We start from the raw sequence: 20,822 nt of genomic DNA, 5'->3' as shown, positions 1-20,822 counted from the left end.
TTTGGAAACCCCATACAAGGTCATTATGGGTCAGAACAGATTCAACTTAGCAACAGTTGCTAACAGTACTTAGCAACAACTTAGATAGATTATGGAGTCCTGGTCTGCTGCTGTAGGATGAGCACTGAACTGCTAGTCACAAAGTTGGTGGTTCAAACCCACCAGCCACTCCTCAGAAACCCTATACAGTGTCACTATAAGTCAGAACTGATAAGACAGCACTTAACAACTTAGGTCATAGGACTCTTGGTGTGGCATTGTAGGATAAGCACTGGACTACTTACTGAAAGAGCAGTGGTTCAAACCCATCAGTCACTCTCAGAAGCCCTAGACAGGGTCACTATGAATTGGAATCAACTAGATGGCATTTAACAATAAACCCTGTACAGGGTCGCTATGTGTTGGAACCGACTCCATGGCTAACAACAACAACAACAACAACAACAAGATCATAAACAGTTCTTTCCTCAAACCCTCTACTGACTGAGATAGTCCTGGTGTGGCGCTGTGGTTAATGTGCCAGACTGCAAAGTTGTTTGAATTGCAAGGTTAGCGGTTCAAGTTCACCAGCTGCTCCTTGGAAACCCTATACAGGGTTGCTATGGGTCAGAACTGACTCCATGGCACTTAACAACAACAACAGGATCATAAACAGTTCTTTCTTCAAACCCTCTACTGACTGAGATACAGTAAAGCCTTAAGTCCTCTTTGACCCCCTCATTTTTCACTCTGCTCCAGCTATTTGCTGTTTATTCCTTGTACATGCCAGGCAAGTTCCCATGTTCCCAATTTAGAACCATTATCCTGTGCCTGAAACATTCTTCGCTTATTCCTCACTCCAAGTCTGTTCTTGAGTCTTACCTCGTGGAGACTTAAACAACCTTTAAATTCTGCGAACTGCTTCTCAGGACTCTTTACTTTTTGTTCTTCGTATATTTTGCATCTTTTGGTTACGAATCCAGCTGCTAACCTCACAGTCAGCAGTTCAAAACTACCAGCTGTTCGGCAGGAGAAAGATGAGGCTTTCTGCTCCTGTAAAGATTTACAGCCTCGGAAACCCTGTACAGGGTCGCTATGAATCAGAACTGACTCCACGGCATATACAACAGCAATGTACTGCTTGATTTACTTATATTTATTTTAGGTGTTTGCCTGCCTTCCCACCTACAATGGAATCTCTAAAAAGGCACGGCTTTTTGTTGGTCTCTAACAACAACAACAATGTATCTCCAGATTTTATACCTGTGACTGGTACTTGTCGTTAAGTGCTGTCAAGTAGGTTTCCACTCACAGAGACCCTGTATAGAGTTTCTGAGGAGCAGTTGGTGTGTTTGAAACACCGACTTTTTGTTTAGCAGTCAGTGCTTATCCTACAGTGCCACACCAGGAGTCCTTAATAGGTGCTCAATAAACTTGTGTTAGATGAAGAGATGAACTGAGACTTTAAGAAGATTGTGGTCTGAAAGCCCCTGGGTTGATGGGGACTCCTCTTGATAGGCAGAGGGTGAGAGCACCTGGCCAGGTGTCTGAGGTTGTCGCGCTGAGCTTCCGAGCTTCCAAGAACTACATTTCCCGTGAAGCTCTGGGCGCAGAAGGGCCGCGGGTGCTGTCGGGAAGAGCATACGTGTGGGAAAGCCGGTGGAGAACTGAGAGGATGGCGGCTCTGAAAGGTGAGCGGACAGCCTGGGTACCGACGAGCGCAGAGGTGTGTCATGTGCTGCGGATACTTCCCAGCCTGATCTGTCTGGTCGAGCCCACCCCGTAGGGCTTCTGCTGAAAGATAAATGGGTGCCAGGCAGTAGAAGGAGCACCTGCGACGAGGATGGAGCCGTTAGTGCAACCCCCGAGGGAAGAACCCGAGGGGAGTTGGGGGGATCCGCTCTCTCCGGCTGCGCGTGGCTCTCTTCGAAACGGGATGCCGTGGGGTCGGTAACTCACGGTTTCTCGGCTTTCTCGGTCGCCTTAAGGCAGCTGTTGCCACCAGCCGGCAGAAGAAGCTTACTGCCCGTTTTACAGATGGGAATGTCGAGGCTTGCAGTTTCCAAGCCTTCAATTCGTCTTTGCGCCTAGTCCAAACCCTCATCTCCTCCCCAGAGCATTAGGATAAGGCCGAGGAGTGCAGTTGAGAATGTCCCTGTGTCTGTTCCCAGTGTTCCCACTTGCCTGTGTGGTGCAGCAGTATGCCTGGGGCAAGGTGGGCTCCAACAGCATGGTGGCACGACTGCTGGCCAGCAGCAACCCACTGGTGACGATCTCGGAGGACACGCCCTACGCAGAGGTGAGACGTGGACTGGGTTTCAGCCCACACCCGCGGCAGGGACCAAGGGACTCTTCCACTTCAAGGGTCTGAGGCAAATCACGGGGATGTGCTGGGAGGGGCAGCAAGGTGGGTACCCCTCCACTCTTCAGATCAGTGCAGGTTGATAGACACAGATGGTGGCACCGAATTCCTGGTCTCCTCCTGCTGGCAAGAACTCTAAGCACTTGCTGTATTTGAATCCAGCTTGGGGGACACTCTTGGCCAAGTAAAATGTTTACTTTGACTATGTTTTGCGTTTTTATTTATATGTATATATTTTTCTTTCCTATTTAGTAGAGAAAAAGTCAAAGCATGAGAAGGCTTTAGTCTCTGTTTCTGAGACTGGAATAAACGAATATCAACCCCTCCCAGAGCTGTGTGAAAGTCACTGCTCTTCAGTGACCTTAACAGTTTCAAGTGTCATCACAGGAGGAAACTGAGGCCCAGAGAAAGGAAATAACTAGCTCAAGGCCCCACAGCTGGTGAAAGGCAGAGCCTGGACTCGAGCCTGGTTCTCCAGACTCCTGATGCTATGGGGTCTGCTGCCTTCTTGTGAGTTGGTGACCGTGTAAGCGTGAACACCCGCTCCCGGGGGCCTCCTAGGACTCAGCTGCCCTGTGAAGAGAGAGAATGGGGTCACTGGGATTGATGGTGACTGATTCCTTTTCCTTCCTCCCAAATGTTCTGTCTTTCCAGCTGTGGATGGGAACCCACCCCCGGGGGGACGCCAAGATCATTGATCGCCGCGTCTCCCAGAAGACCCTAGGCCAGTGGATCACTGAGAATCAGGACTGTTTAGGGTCAAAGGTCAAGGATACTTTTAAAGGCCAGCTGCCCTTCCTCTTCAAAGTGCTCTCAGTTGAAACAGCCCTCTCCATCCAGGCACACCCTAACAAGGTACAGGACTGTGGCAGGGCACAGAGGTCATGGTTGAGAAGGCCTATGTCAAGGCCCTCCCATGACTTTTACTGCTGCTTTTGTCCCGCCCATGCCAGGCTCCAGCCCAAAGCTAAATCCAGATCTGACAACTCCCAATTTAGTTCTGCAAGGCCAGATGCTGGGTGACAAATTCTAGGCAGCTGGGTCTAAGCAAATAGCTGACAAGTCTGTACTTGGGGAACTTCTCCAAGCCCATTTCTAGCTGGTTTGTTCTGGGCTATCCTTACTCAGTTCCGGTTTGTTCAGAAATACCTGCCATCTTCCCACCTAGTTGTTTCAGCGAGTTCACCTTCCAGAGCAGTGCAAGTACCCTAGCTGTTGTCTCAGCCCTATTCCTGTGGAGTCTTCCTGTTCTAAACCTGAGTCATCTAAGTAATTACCTATCTAAACCTCTCATTTCTAGAGGGGCAAAGACTGGGAGAAGGGAGAGATTTGCCCAAAGTCACACCGGGTGTGTCAGAGCTTGGCCTAGTGTCTGTGTTTTATGATTTTCCAGCCTGGACTTTTAAAGTCAGCCCCAGCTCTCTTTGCCCCAGGTTGGCTACACCCTGAGTTTCATCATCCTACTTTTGTTGCCAAACCGAAACGAGGGTTTGCCACCTGTCACTGTAGTCAGTCCCAGAGCCGGAGAGAGATCCAATCCAAGCTTTAGTAACAGAAAGCCAGAAGTCTGGAGGATGGTGAGAATAGCTTTCAAGACCGTCCTGCCCATTGTGAAGAGCAGGCATACTATATAGGGTAAATTATGTTTGGATATGCACTTAATCTAGTTTAACATTAAAGATAGCATTTTGGAAAAAGAAATAATAAAGCAATAAACTTCTTCACATTTTAACTTTTGGGAAAAGGGAACAAACAGGCAACAATCGTTTTAAACATTTTAGCTTTGCTGAGCTTTAACTTTGAGACCTAATGACTAAACTGACTCCATTTTGTTTAGGTCAGTAGATGCATGCTATCACCTTCACTAAGCCTGGGCTTGTTGCCAGGGCCAGGAAGTCACTGCCATCTGGTGACTGGGCAGGGTGGTGAGCAGGGCTGGGTAGGACTCGTGTTCCTGCTAGGTGATGTTGCACCCTGGCCATCCTTCTCCCCTGGCTACCCCACAGGAGTTGGCAGAGAAGCTGCATCTCCAGTCTCCAGAGCACTACCCAGATGCCAACCACAAGCCAGAGATGACCATTGCCCTCACCTCCTTCCAGGGCTTGTGTGGCTTCCGGCCTATTGAGGAGATTGTGACCTTTCTGAACAGTAAGGTTGGGCAAAGTGCTGAATACATGGGGTATTGGGTCTGGTAAGTTTAGGGGGTAGGTTATGATGGCAGAGAAAAAAGGCTGAATGTCACAGGGACTGAGTGGCTCCTCGTGGTGCAATTCTTGAAACCAGTGGGACAGGCTCAGGTGTGGTCACCTGGGGCTAGTGGTAAGTAGTCAGTTTGTATTGCAAAGTTTTAGTGGTGCCTGGCTTCTTGGATCAGGGATAGGTTAGGGATTGGACTCTCCATTTTGCCAGTTTCATGTTGCCATTCCTGAAATGACCCTGGGCCTGACTTTCTTACAGAAGTGCCCGAGTTCCAGTTTCTGATTGGAGATACTGCAGCGACACAGCTGAAGCAGAGCATGAACCACGACTCCCAGACTGTAGCCTCGGCTCTACAGAACTGTTTCTCACACCTGATGAAGAGTGAGAAGAAAGTGATAGAGGAGCAGCTCAACCTGTTGGTGAAGCGCATCTCCCAGCAAGGTGGGTGTGATTCTAGGCCTGGCGGGAGAGGTGCAATGCCCTGTCCTGGGCTCCCTGGAGTAAGCTATGGGGACAGAGTTCTCAAGGCCTTTTATCTAAGCAGGGCCCAACAGGACACAGAGTGGCCTGTTGGTGACTTAGCTTTTCTTTCCCTTTCTTTGTGGAGTAGGGCATTAGGTTGAGTGTCATTTCCTAATGGTCATCTCTAGATGGTTGGGGATAGAATGACCTAGAAGACTGTCTGGGTGCCTTCCACCCAGGGATTCTGAGATTTCCCTCAGCCCTGTGGCTGCTTCACATAGATAGACTTGTGCTTGGGGGCTAGAAAGCAATGTCCCCTGTCCTCCAAAGGCCTGATGGACACCAGAGTTCTCAAACATTAGATCATTCCCTGAATACCTCTTGTGTATTCAGTTTTATGCTAACTAAGGAGTCCTGGTGTGGCGATGTAGGCGAATGCATCAGACTGTAAAGTCTTTTGAACTGCAAGGTCAGTGGTTCAAGCTCACCAGCTGCTCCTTAGAAACCCTATACTGAGTTGCTATGGGTCGGAATCGACTCGATGGCACTTTAACCACCACAACAAGGAGAGTTCAGCAAGTGATTCTGATGGGTGTGGTCACCATCACCTTTGGGTTGGGGAGTCAATACAGGCAGTGGGAAACGGAAGACAGAACCAGCTCTCAGCTTTGAGATAGTGTGGCCCAGATGCAGGCTCTCAGCTCCTTAGCCGGATAGCCCAGTTCCTTCTCCAGAAAGCCCCAGAGGTCATTTCTGATTCTATCTTTACACTTTTGTCTTACCACCTTTGAGCAACATGGAACTACTTATTTTGTCCAAGTTATATGGAACTCATGGGTTATCTCCCTAACTAGATTTTAAGCTCCTGGGGTATAGTTCTCACCCAGGGATGAGTATGCCGCCTAGGGAACATTTGGCAATTGTCTGGAAACATTTCTGGTTGTCACAACTGCTACTGGTATCTCGTGGGTAGAGACTGGATGCTGCTAAACATCATACAATGCACAGAACAGCCCCTAGCAATAAAGAATTATCCAGACCAAAATGTCAGTAGTGCCAAGGTTGAGAAATCCTGCATTATGGCTCTCTTGGTTTTGGCACAGTGCTGGGCACAGAAACACTCAAGTTGTGGTGGAGGAAACGGCATTAGTGTGGCCTGGAATATCATGGAAAGCTGGTCCTCCTAGGGCTGGGGTGTGGCTAGGACAGGCCCACCTTGATTCCTGCATCTATGTAGGCAGGGCCCCTTACCCAGAGTGCAAGGCAGGCTGTGAATACCACTGAGTTGTTTCTAAGTGGCCGGCTGATGCTTTGTGCCCCTCAGTGGCTGCTGGAAACAATATGGAGGACATCTGTGGTGAACTCTTGCTGGAGCTGCACCAGCAGTATCCAGGGGATATCGGCTGCTTTGCCATCTACTTCCTGAACCTGCTTACCTTGCAGCCAGGGGAGGCCATGTTTCTGGAGGCCAATGTGCCCCATGCCTACCTGAAAGGAGGTGAGCCCCACATTCCCTTCACACCTTTCCCCATGGACAAAAGGGTGGTTGAGGAGAACTTTTCCAAGGTCCTGGCCAGCTCTGACCTTCTAGAGTTCCTGGGGACAGCAGGGAAATGACCAACAAGGACACGGATTGCCAGGTGTTGGACACTGCTTAAATCCCCACACCAACCCCATGAGGTAGGTCATGATGCTCACTGTTAATCCTGTCTGATCTGTGTAGGAACCACAGTTTGCATCTAGGCTGTCTTGGTGACCTTTCCCATGCATCACACTGCCTGTGCATGTCTGTCGCATGTACCCAGAGATTTCTACATTGAAATATGCATGTTGTCACAGAACAATGACACATTTTGATACTTTGCTGCTTACACACTCATACATAGGATTCTGTGGTAGAAGTGGGAGAACAGAGTGGGGAATGTTGAGGCTGCTCCTCAACATGAATCTCCCCGATTATAGTGGGTAACCTGTCACCTGTTTTAGTATCCTGCCATCTTTCTTGGCCTCTTTTTCCAGAATGAAGGTACATTAACACAGCATTTTTAGTTTTCCAGAGCTCAGATTAAAAGGCTCAGCCCAAGACCAAAATTCTAAGGCGTACTTCACTCTCTTAGCACATGCTGTTTGTCCCCAGATTGTGTGGAGTGCATGGCATGTTCAGACAACACGGTGCGTGCTGGCCTGACACCCAAGTTCATCGATGTGCCAACCCTGTGTGAAATGCTCAACTATACCCCTAGCCCCAGCAAGGACAGGCTCTTTCCTCCAACACGGAGTCTGGAAGACCCTTACCTCTCCATCTATGACCCCCCTGTGCCAGACTTCACTGTTTTGAAGATGGAGGTGAGTGGGTGGCCATGGTAGGCATCTGCTTATTATGTAGCATGAGGAACCCTGACAAGGGCCACAGGCACTGGGCTAGCAGCAGCCTGGGGCTAGGTTTCTTTTTTGTCAAATTCAAGGGATAGGAATTTGCCCCAGGGCCACCCTGCCTCTCTATCAGGAAACCAGCTTGGGTCTCCATGCTGACAAGAACCTGAGCAGTTGGGGAGAGGGCAGTAGAGTTCCCTGACCTGGTGCCCTTGGGGTGGCCTGGGCCCCTGTGGACTAATAGGAGCAGTCTGCTGCACCACCTTATTATTTCTTCCTGTGCAGGTCCCTGGCTCTGTCACTGAATACAAGGTCTCACCGCTGGACTCTGCCAGCATCCTCCTGTTGGTACAAGGGACAGTCACAGTCAGAACGCTCACATCCCAGGCACCCCTCCCTCTGCAGTGTGGTGGGGTGCTCTTCATTGGGGCCAATGAGAATGTCTGGCTGAAGCTTTCTGTGCCTAAGGATCTTCTGATATTTCGAGCGTGCTGCCTGCTGTAGAGGCCTCCACGGTTGCCCTAAACCAGGCCAGCCTCACCATCTCAGGCTCAGCCTAAGCCCTCTCTCCTGCTCTGGACACCAGGTGCACCTTGGAAGATCTGAAGAGAATGATCACATAGAGGAATAAGCTAGAAGGTAATAACTCTTGAGCACTCCCAGGCCGAACTATCCTCTTGGGTGAGAAAGCCTAAGGACTAGCCCTCCCCTTGTATTCTCATCACTCCTCACCACACCTGAATCAGGCTCCAGCATGCAGCTTCAGGCTACCTTGGGAAACCAGTGGCAATATTAGCATCACTCAGAGCAAGATACTAGGGCATTTATATCTACACACAGGGTTCTGTCTCTAGGACTACCTGTTTCCTCAGCTGCAGAGCAGGAAGGCCTGTGAACCAATGTTGCTCACCATCACCCTCTTACTGTGTCAAAGCAATTAAAAGATCTCTTATGTTGAGGTTGTGGAGTGAAGCACACTCAGCCTCTAATATTCTAGGCCCTAAAATGAGCTGAAAGCCCTCCTTAGATGTTTCATTTTTGCTTTTTACTTCCTTCAAAAAGCTCCCTGAGAATAGGCAAGCTAGACTGTGGAGTCATTTTATATTAGCAGGGAGGAGGCCAGCTTCAGTCTTGGAGAGCTTACAGGTAGGACTTGGGCCCTACAGGTCTGCAGACAATACAGGCGTCATCATGGATGGTTCTCTGGTGTTGCAGTTAGTCCTAGAGCAGTCTGCACCAAGGCTACTGCCCACTCATTTTGAAACTAGCTCCTTCTAAGCCTGGTAAAGCTGAGTAGTTGTGCCAGAGATGGAAAGGTTTACAAAGCTGAAACTTGACTATCTGTCCCTTTAACAAAAGTGTCGATCCTTTCTCTAGAGCACATTCCAACATTGTGGATTACAGGGGCTTGGGGGAAGATGATCACTTTGCATCATGAGGACAGCCCTATCTTTTCTGAGTTGCAAGAGGCTGTTTACTGTTTCTGTACTCACTTTTTAGGGATTAGACACACCTCAGCAAGAGGCTTCACAGTTGTGTGTATTGCTGCTAGGTTTGTGACCTGCAGTCTTGTCATCTCAGAAGAGGAGACCAAGGCCATTGGTTCCTTCCTTGGGGGGAAGGATTCGGACTCACACAAATGAATCTTTCTGAGTCACCTTATAATGGAATTCCAGGAAATCACCTTCAAAAAGTTCTGGCTTGTTTAGTTTTCCATATTTTCTTCAGCTTAAAAACACAACAAAGATGAAGATAGGAAAAAAAGTTGTGCCAAAAGTACCTCACCCAGTCTACAGAGAAAAGTGATCTGTAAAAGGGCCTATTCTGCCCATGATTGCCTATGAAACAAGCCTAAATGGATATTCATCAAGAACCGCTGCAGAAAGTGTATGTGGGGCTTTCTAGAAGGAATCACCGTAATAGGAGCTCAGGATTCAGCAGCAGCAGTGACTAAGGTATATAGTCCTTTCTTTTAAACACAGAAACACGGTTTTTATAGCATGATGGCATTTATTCTCACAAACTTACAGAGCTGTACAAGGGTGTATCAGAGTTCTATAGAGTACTGTGAGGTGAGCCCATATCCCCTTCTCTCTCCAAGGGATGCTCACCTGCAGAACACCCAGAACCTTGAAGTAAGGCAGTTTGACTCTGGGTACCTTGGTGCTTTGGTTGGTACTTTGAGCCAACCATTCCACCTGGCCCTACTGTCCACCGTCTCAGGCCCACGCAGTAAGTGCTTCCCACATGGGATCAGCCAGCTCTGGGACATTTTCTGCAGGGACAGCTGCAGCCAACACCAATGTTGTTGGTCTTAGGGTCCTGCTGTCACCCTTAGCCCAAGTAGCTGCCAAATGCCCAGGTTTCTCACAGCCAGGTTCCCCACAGAGATGTGGCTCCACACTTGGCTTCCACCACCACCTTCTGGCCCCCTTGGCATTCCTTTCCTACTCCTATCCTATCCTCACAGGGTCAGGACTCGTCTCTGGAGGGGCAAAGGGCTTCAGGATGGAGATGGTCTCCCTTCCTGCAGATATCTGCACCAAGTGCCTAGAAGGCTGAGCACCTAGCAAGCTTGCAGCCCCATTCCAGAACAAAGTAACCTTTCCTATTCCCAGACCCAACCTGACCTGTCTCTGGGCTCTGGTCCATCTCTCTACAGCTGCAGAGCACCTAGCTTGTATGGGAAGTCAGCAGCAGCCCCCTGGATACTGTGTATTTCCCTCAACTGTCCACAGTTTGGGAAATGTACACAGATAGACGCCAACCAAACAATGATGAGATTACTCTCACAAGGATAGTGGTGTGATGGTAATAAGACATCTGTTTATCTGACGTTCTCAGTCTTTCTCATAGACAGAGTTAAGAAAAGTGCCTCATGCCTCTCAACAGTCACATGCTTTCCAGGTGGGTCCCAGTCCTGACTGCCATGCCTCTTTGGACTGGGAACCCTGTCCCCATTCCTGTTCAAGCCACAGTCCTGGGTGAAGTAAGAAAGGAACCATTGAAAAACCAATTCTAGAGGACATGTATAGCAAGGGACGCCATCTAGTGGGGCCACTGGAAGCTAGGCTTGTATTGGCTACGTTCAAGCTAGGGGGTAGAAGAGGCTCTGCTGCCTCCAGGTTGTTGTGAGGCCCAGTCCTGAGCTAGACCCATTCCAGTCTGAGGAATCTGTAGGGCTGGCAACAGGAGAAGCGGCCTGTGCTGGAGTGAGGGGAGGCCCTCTGCACTGGCAGACTGGTCTCAGGCAGGGCCCTTGTGAACTGGCCCTTTGAGCCTCAGTGTAGGCCAAAGCACACAGAGCTGCATCAGCACCCATACCTGGCCCATTGCTACTCAGCTGAAAAAGCTCTAAACAGAAGGCACCAGACTACGCCCTGCTGTTCCCTCTGCTGATAGCCACAAAAAACCTCAGGCTTCTGGGGCCTGCCCCAGTCTCCTCTCCCAACACTTGGTTCAAAGACTGGGTGGAGAAAGGAACCAAGATTGAGATGGAGAATAGTAACTAAGGAACACAATTAAATATATACGTGATAGAGCAGTTTTTCTCTTACGGAAGCGCTGGCCAGAGTCACTAAACTTACTCAGACCAATGAGAGGAGGCACCAAGTCCAGAGATTCTGGAAGCCAAGATCCTGCTGTGTCATTAAGTAACTTGCTAAGGTCAGAGTTCCAGGCATAACCTAAAGGGGGCAAAAGGTTCCTTCCTTTCATGCCCTGTGGAGGTCAATCCAGGAACCTATCTTGGAGCTGAGGGGAGGATAGCTTGAACTGATTCTAAATAGTCAAATACTTTTTCAAAGATTCCCAACTGCATGCCATAAAGTGCTACTTTCTACCTCCACATACCACCACCCGGCACAGCCTTGGCAGAAAACCTTTCTGCCTCTCCTAGAGCATGAAAAGTGGGTTGTTAAGTACTGTGGAGTTGATTCCCACTCATAGTGACTGTGCACAGGGTTCCCGAGGCTGCAAATCTTTATGGGAGTAGGAAGCCTCATCTTTCTCCCGCAGAACAGCTGGTAGTTTCGAACTACCGACCCTGGGGTTAGCAGCCCACTACGTAACCACTATGCTACGAGAGCAGGCATTCTGCTCCCGTAAAGATTTACAGCCTTGGAAACCCTGTACAGGGTTGCTATGAGTCGGAACCAACTCCACGGCACATAACCACCACCAGAGCATGAAAAAGGAGTCCTGCTGTGGGTTCATTCAAACCTTGAGATTTGACCCTCAAGGTCAGCAGTTCAAGCTCACCAGCTGCTCCTCAGAAACCCTACACAGGGTCACTATAACAACAACAGAGCATGATAAGTAACAGATTAAGGGATCTGCAAGTGTTTCTTTTAGCTACTTTGTCACCCACCATAAGAACTCAAATCCCTCTATTCTCTGCTGTTATTAAGGTGGTTTCTTCAAAGTGCTCCAGCAGCAAGTCTCCAAATTGCAGAATTCCCCCTTTGATCCCATGCCCAGGTAGGGGCCTCTCACTTGGGAAGTAAGGGCCACCTCTGTGCCCCCAGTAAGTCTGGGCTAACAGCAGTTCCCACTGCACTCTGAACTGTGAAGGGCCACCAGGGTTCTGCAGGCCTCACGGTGAACAGGGCCCATTTTTGGCATCTGCCTGAGGTTACATCTACTGGAGGGTGCAGGACGAAGAGTCCCCGAGACAGCACCAGCAGCAGGAGCATGTTGAGGAGGCCATAGGCTTTGGGGGAATAAGGTCCAAGTCCTCGTCATCTGGAATCTCATCCAGGTGATACCCATCCTGGAGCAGCTGCCGGCTCACCTCCTGGTTCACCTGCTAAGAGCAGAAGGAGAGGAGGGAGCCTAAGCTAGGATGCAAAGCAGAAATAACTACTACTGCCCAAAAGGTAGGCCTACCTTGTCTTTACCAAAACTTCTTGTCCACTTGACCTGCATATCCCCCCACCCCCGACCCCGCCAACCCCAGACATCCTACAGGAGGAAGTGCTACCTTCCAGCTGTGCCTCACCCAGCAGTAAGGGGCACCCACCCAGGAGCCTCCACTATACTGACCCCCTGGAGTCAGATTCCAGATGGGTGAAGGTCAGTGCCCAGACTGGTTCTTATCAAAGCGGAAGGACAATGGCACCAAAACAACAGGCGGGTGAGTAGGGGAATGTGAGCTACAATGGAGCAGGGTGGAGAGCGCTTCCCTCTGGCAGTTAGACAAGCTATCCTTCAATGTCAGCAGGGCTGGGTCCCTGCAAATAGGAACCTGTCAGCCTGGCTTCACTAGTTCCACCAAAGAGAACAGACAGAGGCTGGAAAAGTGTTCTCAGCTCATTTTTCTTTGTTTTAACCATCTTGCACACTCAGAAATTTATAAACTGCCCTTATTCTCTTTGGCAGAACTGCCAAGGGTTTCCAGAAGAATTAAGAAGTAACATGGTACTGTTATGTTCCCAGCACTTTACCTCTGTCAAAGGCAGTAAATTCACATGCCAGAACTTTATGTCCCTGTGTTCCTGTCTAGGACAATCAGAGTGTTCATTCTGGAAACATGTCCACAAAACCAGCCCAGGAGTAGTTCAGTCAGAGTTCCACAGATGGAACAAGTTGTTTGGCTTAGAAGGAAACAAGCTTGGTGGAGGGTGGGTGGGAGTGACAAGAATGCTAACCTCAGAAAAAAGACAATAGAAAGAAAGCAGACTAAAATTATTGTGTTCTATTGGAGACCGGGTCTAGACCAGACTCAGTGGGACCATGCCTGCCATAGGAGACATTTTAAATCAATCCGACTGTTCTAAGGAGCTCTCCAAGGGAACTGTGTGTGTGTGCATGTGTCTTGGGGGTGGGGATGTGAAGGAGGCGGCTTGGAGGTAGTGTGCAATTACAGAAGCAGCCGGAAAAGCAGAGACTAGTAAATAACCGGGATTATCAAGAAGAGGTGGCCTGGACTAGAAACTTCTGAAGTAATTTCCTGCTTTGACAGTCTGTGGTCTTCTGGGCTTTCAACAGCCCTCCTCAGATACCTACACCTCTGCTGGGGGAAGAGGGCAGAGTGGAAGATGGGATAAGAGACCAAAGTCTAGCACAGTGCTCTGCATCTGACAGGCATCTGGCAGTGGTGGTGATGCGGCCTGCAGCCTGGCCCCACACAGAAAGGAGCTTTGAACTTGCCTCTGCTGAGGAATACCCGGAGGAGTATCTGGATTCCAGCTCCCCATCACTAGGAGAAGAGGAAGACAGTCAGTTCAGGGGGATGCCTGTGGAACAGCTGCAACAGGCGGACAACATGCAAGGGGGTGTGGAGGATTTGTGGAACAAAGACCACAAACCACAGAAGTCAAGGCCAGAATCTGTAGGTGTACCAAAGACTCCCTCCCTCACTTGGCCCTGGCAGGGACAGGGCCACTCCTACTATCAGGGCAGGACATTCCTCCAGGTCATCTTGGTGCTTCAAATCCAGCAGTTCTCTAACCAAGCCACTCTAGGATGGGCTCCTGGTCAGAAGAGACAGGCCTGGACAAGCATGAAGGGCCGTGGAGGAGACTGGGAACAAAGGAAGGCACCAAGCAATCTGCAGTTCGATCCAAGGCACTCCTCAAGGGGGCATTTCCAAGGAGAGCACTCACCTGTCTGAGTCGAGGGACACCAGGTTTTCATCAGGACTCTGGCTGAGGGCGGTATAGCCCTTGTTAAACTTCACTGAGCTGAGGGGAGGTAGGGGAGGAGAGACCACGGGTAGATGAGAAAGCACCAGCATTTCACAGGGACCCCTTACCCAGCCACCACCGCCTGCAGCTCCACCCATCTGGCTACTGCTCATCTGAATCTGCACTTCACGGCCCCCATTTTCCGGGGACGGGAACAACTCCCCCTGCAGGAGTCAGGAAAAATCCCCTGGGGACTTTAAGCCCTTTAACTAGAAGACAGAAAAACATCACGTCCTTGGATAAATCCCTAGAGTTTTCGCTCTTATCTGTAAGAGGAGGCACTGGATAAGGGTCTATCCAGTTTACTATTCTGTTAAAAAAAAAAAAAATCGTCACTTCACTTCTGGGGACCCGGGCCGCTGAGCTGCTCGCTAACTCAGACGTGTGAATGATCCTATACGCTGCTGACAGAACATCCCTTACTCCAAACTCTCCTCACACTGTCACATCCTTAAGGAGGCGTCCCATTTTAAAGGCAGTGAATCTGGCAGGCTGTCTTCAGGGAAATACAAGTTTGGCCTTTAACAGGAGCTTTTTCTCTACCACCCTGAGGACTAAGGCCTGTCTGAAAACTGCTGGGCACAGAGGCGGCGGCGCCTGCGGAGACCTTTTCCCTGAAGAGTCCGGGCAGTTCGGCGAGGCCCCCAGCATGCCTTTTCTCCGCAGAATGGCTTTGGCCAGGTCCCGGTGCTTCTCTGGAAGTCAAAGGGCCCTGGCTCAGAGGGGTCTTCCCCACTCCTGAGTGCCGGGAGGCTGCTTTCTCCCAACTGCATTTCGGGGGCGAGAGTGGGCTGCATTTAACCCTCTCCCTCCCGAGAGCGGGGCTCCCGGAGCCGGTCCCAGGGGAGCGACAGCCCGCCCAGCCTCCCCAGCGCACTCACGCAGCTTGGCCTGAATGGAGGGCGCGCGCGTCACCATATACGGGCCCCGCTTCTCTACGGCCGCAGAGATCCGCTCTCCCTGCCGGGGAACTCCGCAGCCGCCTCTCCCCGAGGGGTGGCACACGGCTCCAGTGCGGTCCGAGGCCCACTTGGGTCCAGGTTTTTGGGTAGACGCCCGCGCCGGGCGCGCTGTTTGCTCTGCAGTCGCCATGGCTTGGCCACGCCCCACAGAATCACGCAGCCCCGCCTCACAGCCAAGGAGCCATTGCCCGGCAGAAAGATGGCTCGCCTTTAGCACGATGACGCGCAGGCGCTGGCCGCCCACGCCGGGACCTTCCTGGCCCCGCCCACTTCGGGGCTGTGCCAACCGTTCTACTGGGCCAGGTAGTTTTGGAGCGGGGACAGTGTAGTCGGAGTTGGTCTGAGCTTCGGGTGTGGACGTCTAGTTCTGTCTCTTGTCGAAATTAAATACTGATAATTATGGAAGGTCGGGAGAGTGCGCTGACAGCTAGCGAATTCTATGCCTTGGTATGCTCCCGTGCTTTGCGCTCCTAGCAACATCCCGCGGAGGACCCTCCGGCCACAGCTGGAACTCTCAAAAGGTCAACCAGGGAAAACGGCCGGACTAGAAGGGCGGCAACGCTTTTCCACAAAAGGAAACAGGCCTGAGAGGTTCCAGATCCAGAGGCAGACCCCGCGTTCTTTCCAGAAGTACTCTGTGCTTGAGAACATACTCCCATGGGCTGTTTCTACATTTAAAAATGGAATCAATGCCACTACCCTTTAGTGACAAAGTAAAGAAGGGTGAAAGGACGATGAGTCGTGTGTGGCAGGCCACAGAACTGTGTGAAGGCTCTTGACCTCTTTGGCCCCAAGGGATATGCTTTTGGCTAGCTGGAAAGAAGCCCTGGGTCCTTATAGGAATTGCCAAATCTCAGGCGGCTTATTTATTAGTCTCCACCAGGGGGTATGATTTTGTAGCACTACCAGGTTTTACAAGGCGCTCTGGTAGCATAGTGGTTACGAATTGAGCTGCAAACCTCAAGGTCAGTAGTTCAAAACTACCAGCTACTCCACGGGAGAAAGATTAAGCTTTCTACTCCTGTACAGGGTCACTATGAGTCGGAACCGACTCCACGGCAGATAACAAGGTGGGTAAACAGTATACAGCCTTTCCAGTGCTTATTCTATTGCACCATATGAGGATTGTCTATGCCACTTACTGGCACATTTGTAATCATAAAACTTGGGGACTGAAAGGGATCTCAGAGATATTATATAGCTCAAACTTTATCAATGAAAAAATTGTTATCACCTGCACTGTGGGATAATGCACTAGACAGCAAGATCGGGGGTTCAGGCTCTCCAGTCACTCCTAGGAAACCCTATACAGGGTTGCTATGAGTCAGAACTGACTGGTTGACACTTAACTATTCTGTAGGATAGTTCCCTATTCCACTTAGATTTACTAATAACATCTGAAAATGAATTACACCCATGTCCCCAAACAACAAAGTATAATTGCAAGATGCTCTAGGGCAAGAACTGCCAAAGCACACAACACAAACCCCCCTTTTCCTCTCTCCTGTCACTCAGACACTAACCCAGTAACTTGCTGACTCTGGATCCTCAGCCCACTTCCCCCTACCCCTCCACCTTCAAAACCTTTATTCATATCCAGTTGTGTGGCAGGTCCTGTACTAAGCCCTTGGACCTAATGACAAACAGGGCAAAGTACCTCCCAGCCTTATTTCTTATTTTCCTTGGCTTCAGCTCTTAAAAATCCCGTTCCATAACCTTGCTTGGTTCTGGTCCCCATCATCAATTGAAGATTGATTTTACTGTCCACTGAACCGAATTCCTTCATCAGGAAGTATCTGGGATTAGGCATGAAGAGGGATGAGGGGCAGGGGGAGGAGCAGTGGTGATTTTTGTTAGCCTCTGCCACTTTCCTCTGAGGTTTTCTTCCCATCTCTGAAGTCCTTTTCTCACCTGGTTTCAGAGTCCAGCCCAAGGAACCTTCAACTTCACCCATTATTGGTGGTGTCATGGGGTTGGTTCTGATTCACAGCAACCCTGTATAGGGTTTCCAAGGAGCAGCTGGTGGGTTTGAACCGCCAACCTTGTGGTTAGCAGTCCAGTGTGTACCCTACAACAGCACACCATGACTGGTAGTGCATAGTTGGCAGAGCCCATGAATCAGCAGGTCATTTTGGGTTCCCAGCTCACTTCCCTTTAGGACAGAGGTATTTCCCAATCTTCACATCCTTATGTGACATCGTCATACTCACTTCACATGAGAAAATTAAGGTTCACAGGTTTAAATGACTCGCCTAAATCCAATGGCGTTCTGGTGTAGGAATGCAGGGTAGGATAAGATTTCCACTGCTATCTGCATGGTTGGTAGTTCAAATCCACCAGTCATTCCTTGGAAACTCTATACGGGATAGGGTTGCTATGGAACAGACTTGACAGCATTTAACAACAAAGCCACAAAGTTGTTCAGTCCATGTCTGCCTCAGAAGGCTGTCTTCATTTATGTAAGTCAAGTATTGAGTCCTGTTGTGGCACTGTGGGTTAATGCGCCAGACTGCAAAGCCTTTTGAACTGCAAGGTTGCCGGTTCAAGCTAACCAGCTGCTCCTCGAAAACCCTATACAGGGTTGCCATGGGTCGGAACTGACTCAACAGCACTTCACCACAACATCTTAAATGACATTCTCCATGTCATCAGCGAAATAAATGTGCAAAGGACTTGTAAGGACTTCAAGATACCCGGAAGACAGGCAGTTGCATGCAAAGACACAGTCAAGCTCTGGAGAGCCAGGGCAAGCTCAGATGCATCTCACTTGTCTTTGTATTCAATCCAACTTCCCCAATGTTGGTAACCTGAACAATGCCTCAGCAAAAGGTGAAGATGGGCTCCTTGGGCTACTAAACAAAGACAAGCTTCCCTATTAAAAAGGAAAGAAAGACTACAGTAACCATCAGTGAAACTCTAGGAAAGAAAGGCCAGGCCTAAGCCATTTCCCCAAACACCAAAAATATGTTGACACACTCTTACTAATCTTTGATTATCATTATAACCATATAAGGTAGCTCCCACTTTCAGATAAGAAAATTCAGCACAAGAAAAGTAGACACATATCACCAATCACAGCTGTAACACATCCATGAGATATGAGCACAGGCCTGAATTCAAACCCTATTTACTGCTACATTGCACTGCCATTCAGCAGCTTCTGGGTGGATGTAATGAGGGACTGAAACTGTGATCCTTTTCTACTGTTGAGTTGCCTTGGATTTAACTGGCCCATAAAACCCCTTAGAAGGCACTACTTTGATTCCCCTTTTCTTGGGAAGGCATCCTAAAGAGACTGAGATAAGTGTATTACTGAGAGAACTAGTTTCCAGGCATCTAGTGAGCCTGTTAAGTTTAAATATGCTGTTGGGAATAAACCCGTGCATGTGTAAAATGGGCTTCTGGTAGCAGGACTTTGTTTTTTTAATGTTTTATTGTGAATTATGTGATAATTTACATGGGAGAACATTAGTTTTACATTCATCCTATTGTATATCGTCATTGCCATCGTTACAATCCCCTCCATCAACCAACCAAAGTGTATACCCTGCAAGCCTGCACACCGCCCCCCCGCCGGTCATTAGCACACAGCCCTTCTCCCTCTCTGGGTCTAAAGTCCCCAGCAGCTGCTCCATCTCTCCACATCATCGTCTATGCCTTTTTCTCAGGCATCACTGCTTCTCTGGGTAGGGTCCCACTCTCCGCTCTTCTCCCTTGATGTTCCCAGGGACCTGTGCTCCTAGACTGCAAAGTCAATCACTCCTCTCCTTTTGGGTAGCAGTACTTTTTTACTACCCACCCCACCCCTTCCCCATGATCAGAAGTTCACATTACCGATTCTATTAGTTGAAAGGCATTAGTGGTTCACTGGGAGACCTCATCTTTCATATGGAAAAACAGGGTTCAATTCTCAGCCAAAGGTACCTCATGCTCAGTCACCACCCCTCTGTCAGTGGAGGCTTGTGTTTTGCTGTAAGTGAATAGGTTTCAGCAGAACTTACATACTAAGATGGACTAGGAAGAAAAGTCCTACTAATCAACCTTCTAGAATCAGTCAATAAAAAGTACAGATCACAGCAGTCTGATCCCCAAGTGATCATGGGGATGGCACGGGACTAGGCAGTTATGAAACACTGTACATGGGCTTAACATGAGATAGACCTGGCAGCAGATAGCAACAATGAGGAAACAAGTTAAGTTTAGATTGTAGGGCACCCTAAAACACAACTGCTATGGATTCTGAAAAAAATGAGTTGCAAGGGAAGGCTGGAATTTAAGGAGTAAGGAGTTCTGGAGTGGGGCTGTAGGACTGCTAATAGCAAAGTTGGTGGTTCAAACCCACAAGGGTTCCTCATAAACTCTATACAGAGTCACTATGAGTAGGAAATGATTCAACAAGATAGAATGGAACCCTGGTAGTGTCACGGGTTAAGCACTGGTCAGCTAACCACAAGGCTGATAGTTCAAAGTTACCAACCACTCCTCAGGTGAAAGATAAGGCTATCTGCTCCTGTGAAGATATATACCATACCATTTTGGGAACCCTAAGAAGCAGTTATCGGAAAGCCTGTACAGGGTTTGCTATGAGTCAGAACCAACTCCACAGCACATAACAACAAGGAGCAGTTATAAGGAGCTTTGGTAGCGTAGTGGTTATGAATTGGGCTGCGATCCTCAGGGGCATCAGTTTGAAACTACCAGCTATCCCGCAGGAGGAAGAGGAAGCTTTCTGCTCCTGTAAAGATCTGAAAACCCTGTACAGGGTCGCTATGAGTCGGAATCGACTCTATGGTACGTAACCACCAAAGACTAGAATTTGGTCCATAGGCCATTGCTGATGTATCTTAGAAAAAAGGAGATAAAAAATATGTGCACTTTAAAATATAGTGCTAATTTCCACAGCAGCAAAATAGTAAGTTATAGCTCTGCAACAAGCTTTAAGGGATTTAAATCAGTTTTATAAAGAGCTTAATCACAACACCTATCTGTTTCTAACAGCTCAATGACTGACTCAGGCAAAAGAGTTTAGAAATCTCAACAGAGAGAGGCAAGGAAATATTAACAACCATCTGCCAGCTACCGATTCAATCCAGCTACATATTAAATTTCCAGCACCTAAGAGAGTGGCTATGCTCTCTTCAACCATTACCATCTTGAAAATCATTCTCCTGGAATTTCATCACTCCTCAGGACTCTTCCCCTCCTTCATTATCCCCAGGAGTCCTGGTATGGCATGGCAGAATACTGCACTGGACTGAAAGGTCAGTGTTTCAAACCCACCAACCACTTCTCAGAAACCCTGTGCAGGGTTGCTATGAGTTGGAACTGACTCACAGTGACCCTGTACAGGGTTTCTGAGGAACAGCTAGTGGGTTTGAACCACTGACATTGTGGTTTATAGCCCAGTACTGAGCCTACAGTGCCACACCAGGAACTTACTGCAATCGGACCTCACTCATTTCTCAATTCCATTGGTAACCACTTCATGTAATCTTAACTACTACTCACAAAAATGGCTTTTAAAAGTCCTCCAACCATGGGGAGTAATCTTAACAGTTCAGAAACAGAGGACTCTAGGACCTACCAACAAGGGGGAAGAGCACGAGCGGAATGTGGGACCCTATCCAGAGAAGCAGCTACGCCAGAGATGAGGACATGGAGAGAGCAGCTGAGGACTCTAGACTCATGGAAAGAGAAAGACTTGAGTGCTGGGGGCCAGGAAGCAGGCTTGCAGAATGCACCCTTTGACAGTTTAAATTATTATATATTCCTGAGTGTTTTTGTGTACCTCTCCCCTCC

General features: G+C 49.0%; 2 protein-coding genes across 4 annotated transcripts; one reads left to right on the top strand and one right to left on the bottom strand.

Annotated features, from left to right (window-relative positions):
• The first annotated feature begins 1,654 nt into the window (after window positions 1–1,654).
• Window positions 1,655–7,959, top strand: MPI (mannose phosphate isomerase). 3 transcript variants are annotated; one of them, XM_006866476.1, is made up of 8 exons: window positions 1,655–1,670; window positions 2,151–2,278; window positions 2,996–3,196; window positions 4,348–4,489; window positions 4,799–4,981; window positions 6,327–6,500; window positions 7,140–7,348; window positions 7,661–7,959. In XM_006866476.1, the coding sequence occupies exons 1-8, from the start codon at window positions 1,655–1,657 to the stop codon at window positions 7,877–7,879; spliced, it is 1,272 nt and encodes a 423-aa protein (XP_006866538.1). In that variant the 3' UTR covers window positions 7,880–7,959. The 3 variants fall into 3 exon arrangements, with proteins under 3 accessions (XP_006866538.1, XP_006866539.1, XP_006866540.1); XM_006866477.1 differs by lacking the exon at window positions 4,799–4,981 and having other exon boundaries at window positions 7,661–7,879; XM_006866478.1 differs by lacking the exon at window positions 7,140–7,348 and having other exon boundaries at window positions 7,661–7,680.
• Window positions 7,960–12,014: 4,055 nt separating this feature from the next.
• FAM219B (family with sequence similarity 219, member B) lies at window positions 12,015–15,153 on the bottom strand. Its single transcript, XM_006866566.1, has 5 exons — window positions 14,943–15,153; window positions 14,669–14,756; window positions 13,981–14,058; window positions 13,526–13,574; window positions 12,015–12,182 (listed from the first exon to the last, which is right to left on the bottom strand). Exons 1-5 carry the CDS (start codon window positions 15,151–15,153, stop codon window positions 12,015–12,017), a joined length of 594 nt encoding a protein of 197 aa, XP_006866628.1.
• Window positions 15,154–20,822: the final 5,669 nt, after the last annotated feature.

The sequence above is a fragment of the Chrysochloris asiatica genome, unplaced genomic scaffold (genome assembly GCF_000296735.1).
Source record: "Chrysochloris asiatica unplaced genomic scaffold, ChrAsi1.0 scaffold00092, whole genome shotgun sequence".
Taxonomy (NCBI): Eukaryota; Metazoa; Chordata; class Mammalia; order Afrosoricida; family Chrysochloridae; genus Chrysochloris; species Chrysochloris asiatica.
This window is presented reverse-complemented; position numbering and strand designations above follow the sequence as displayed.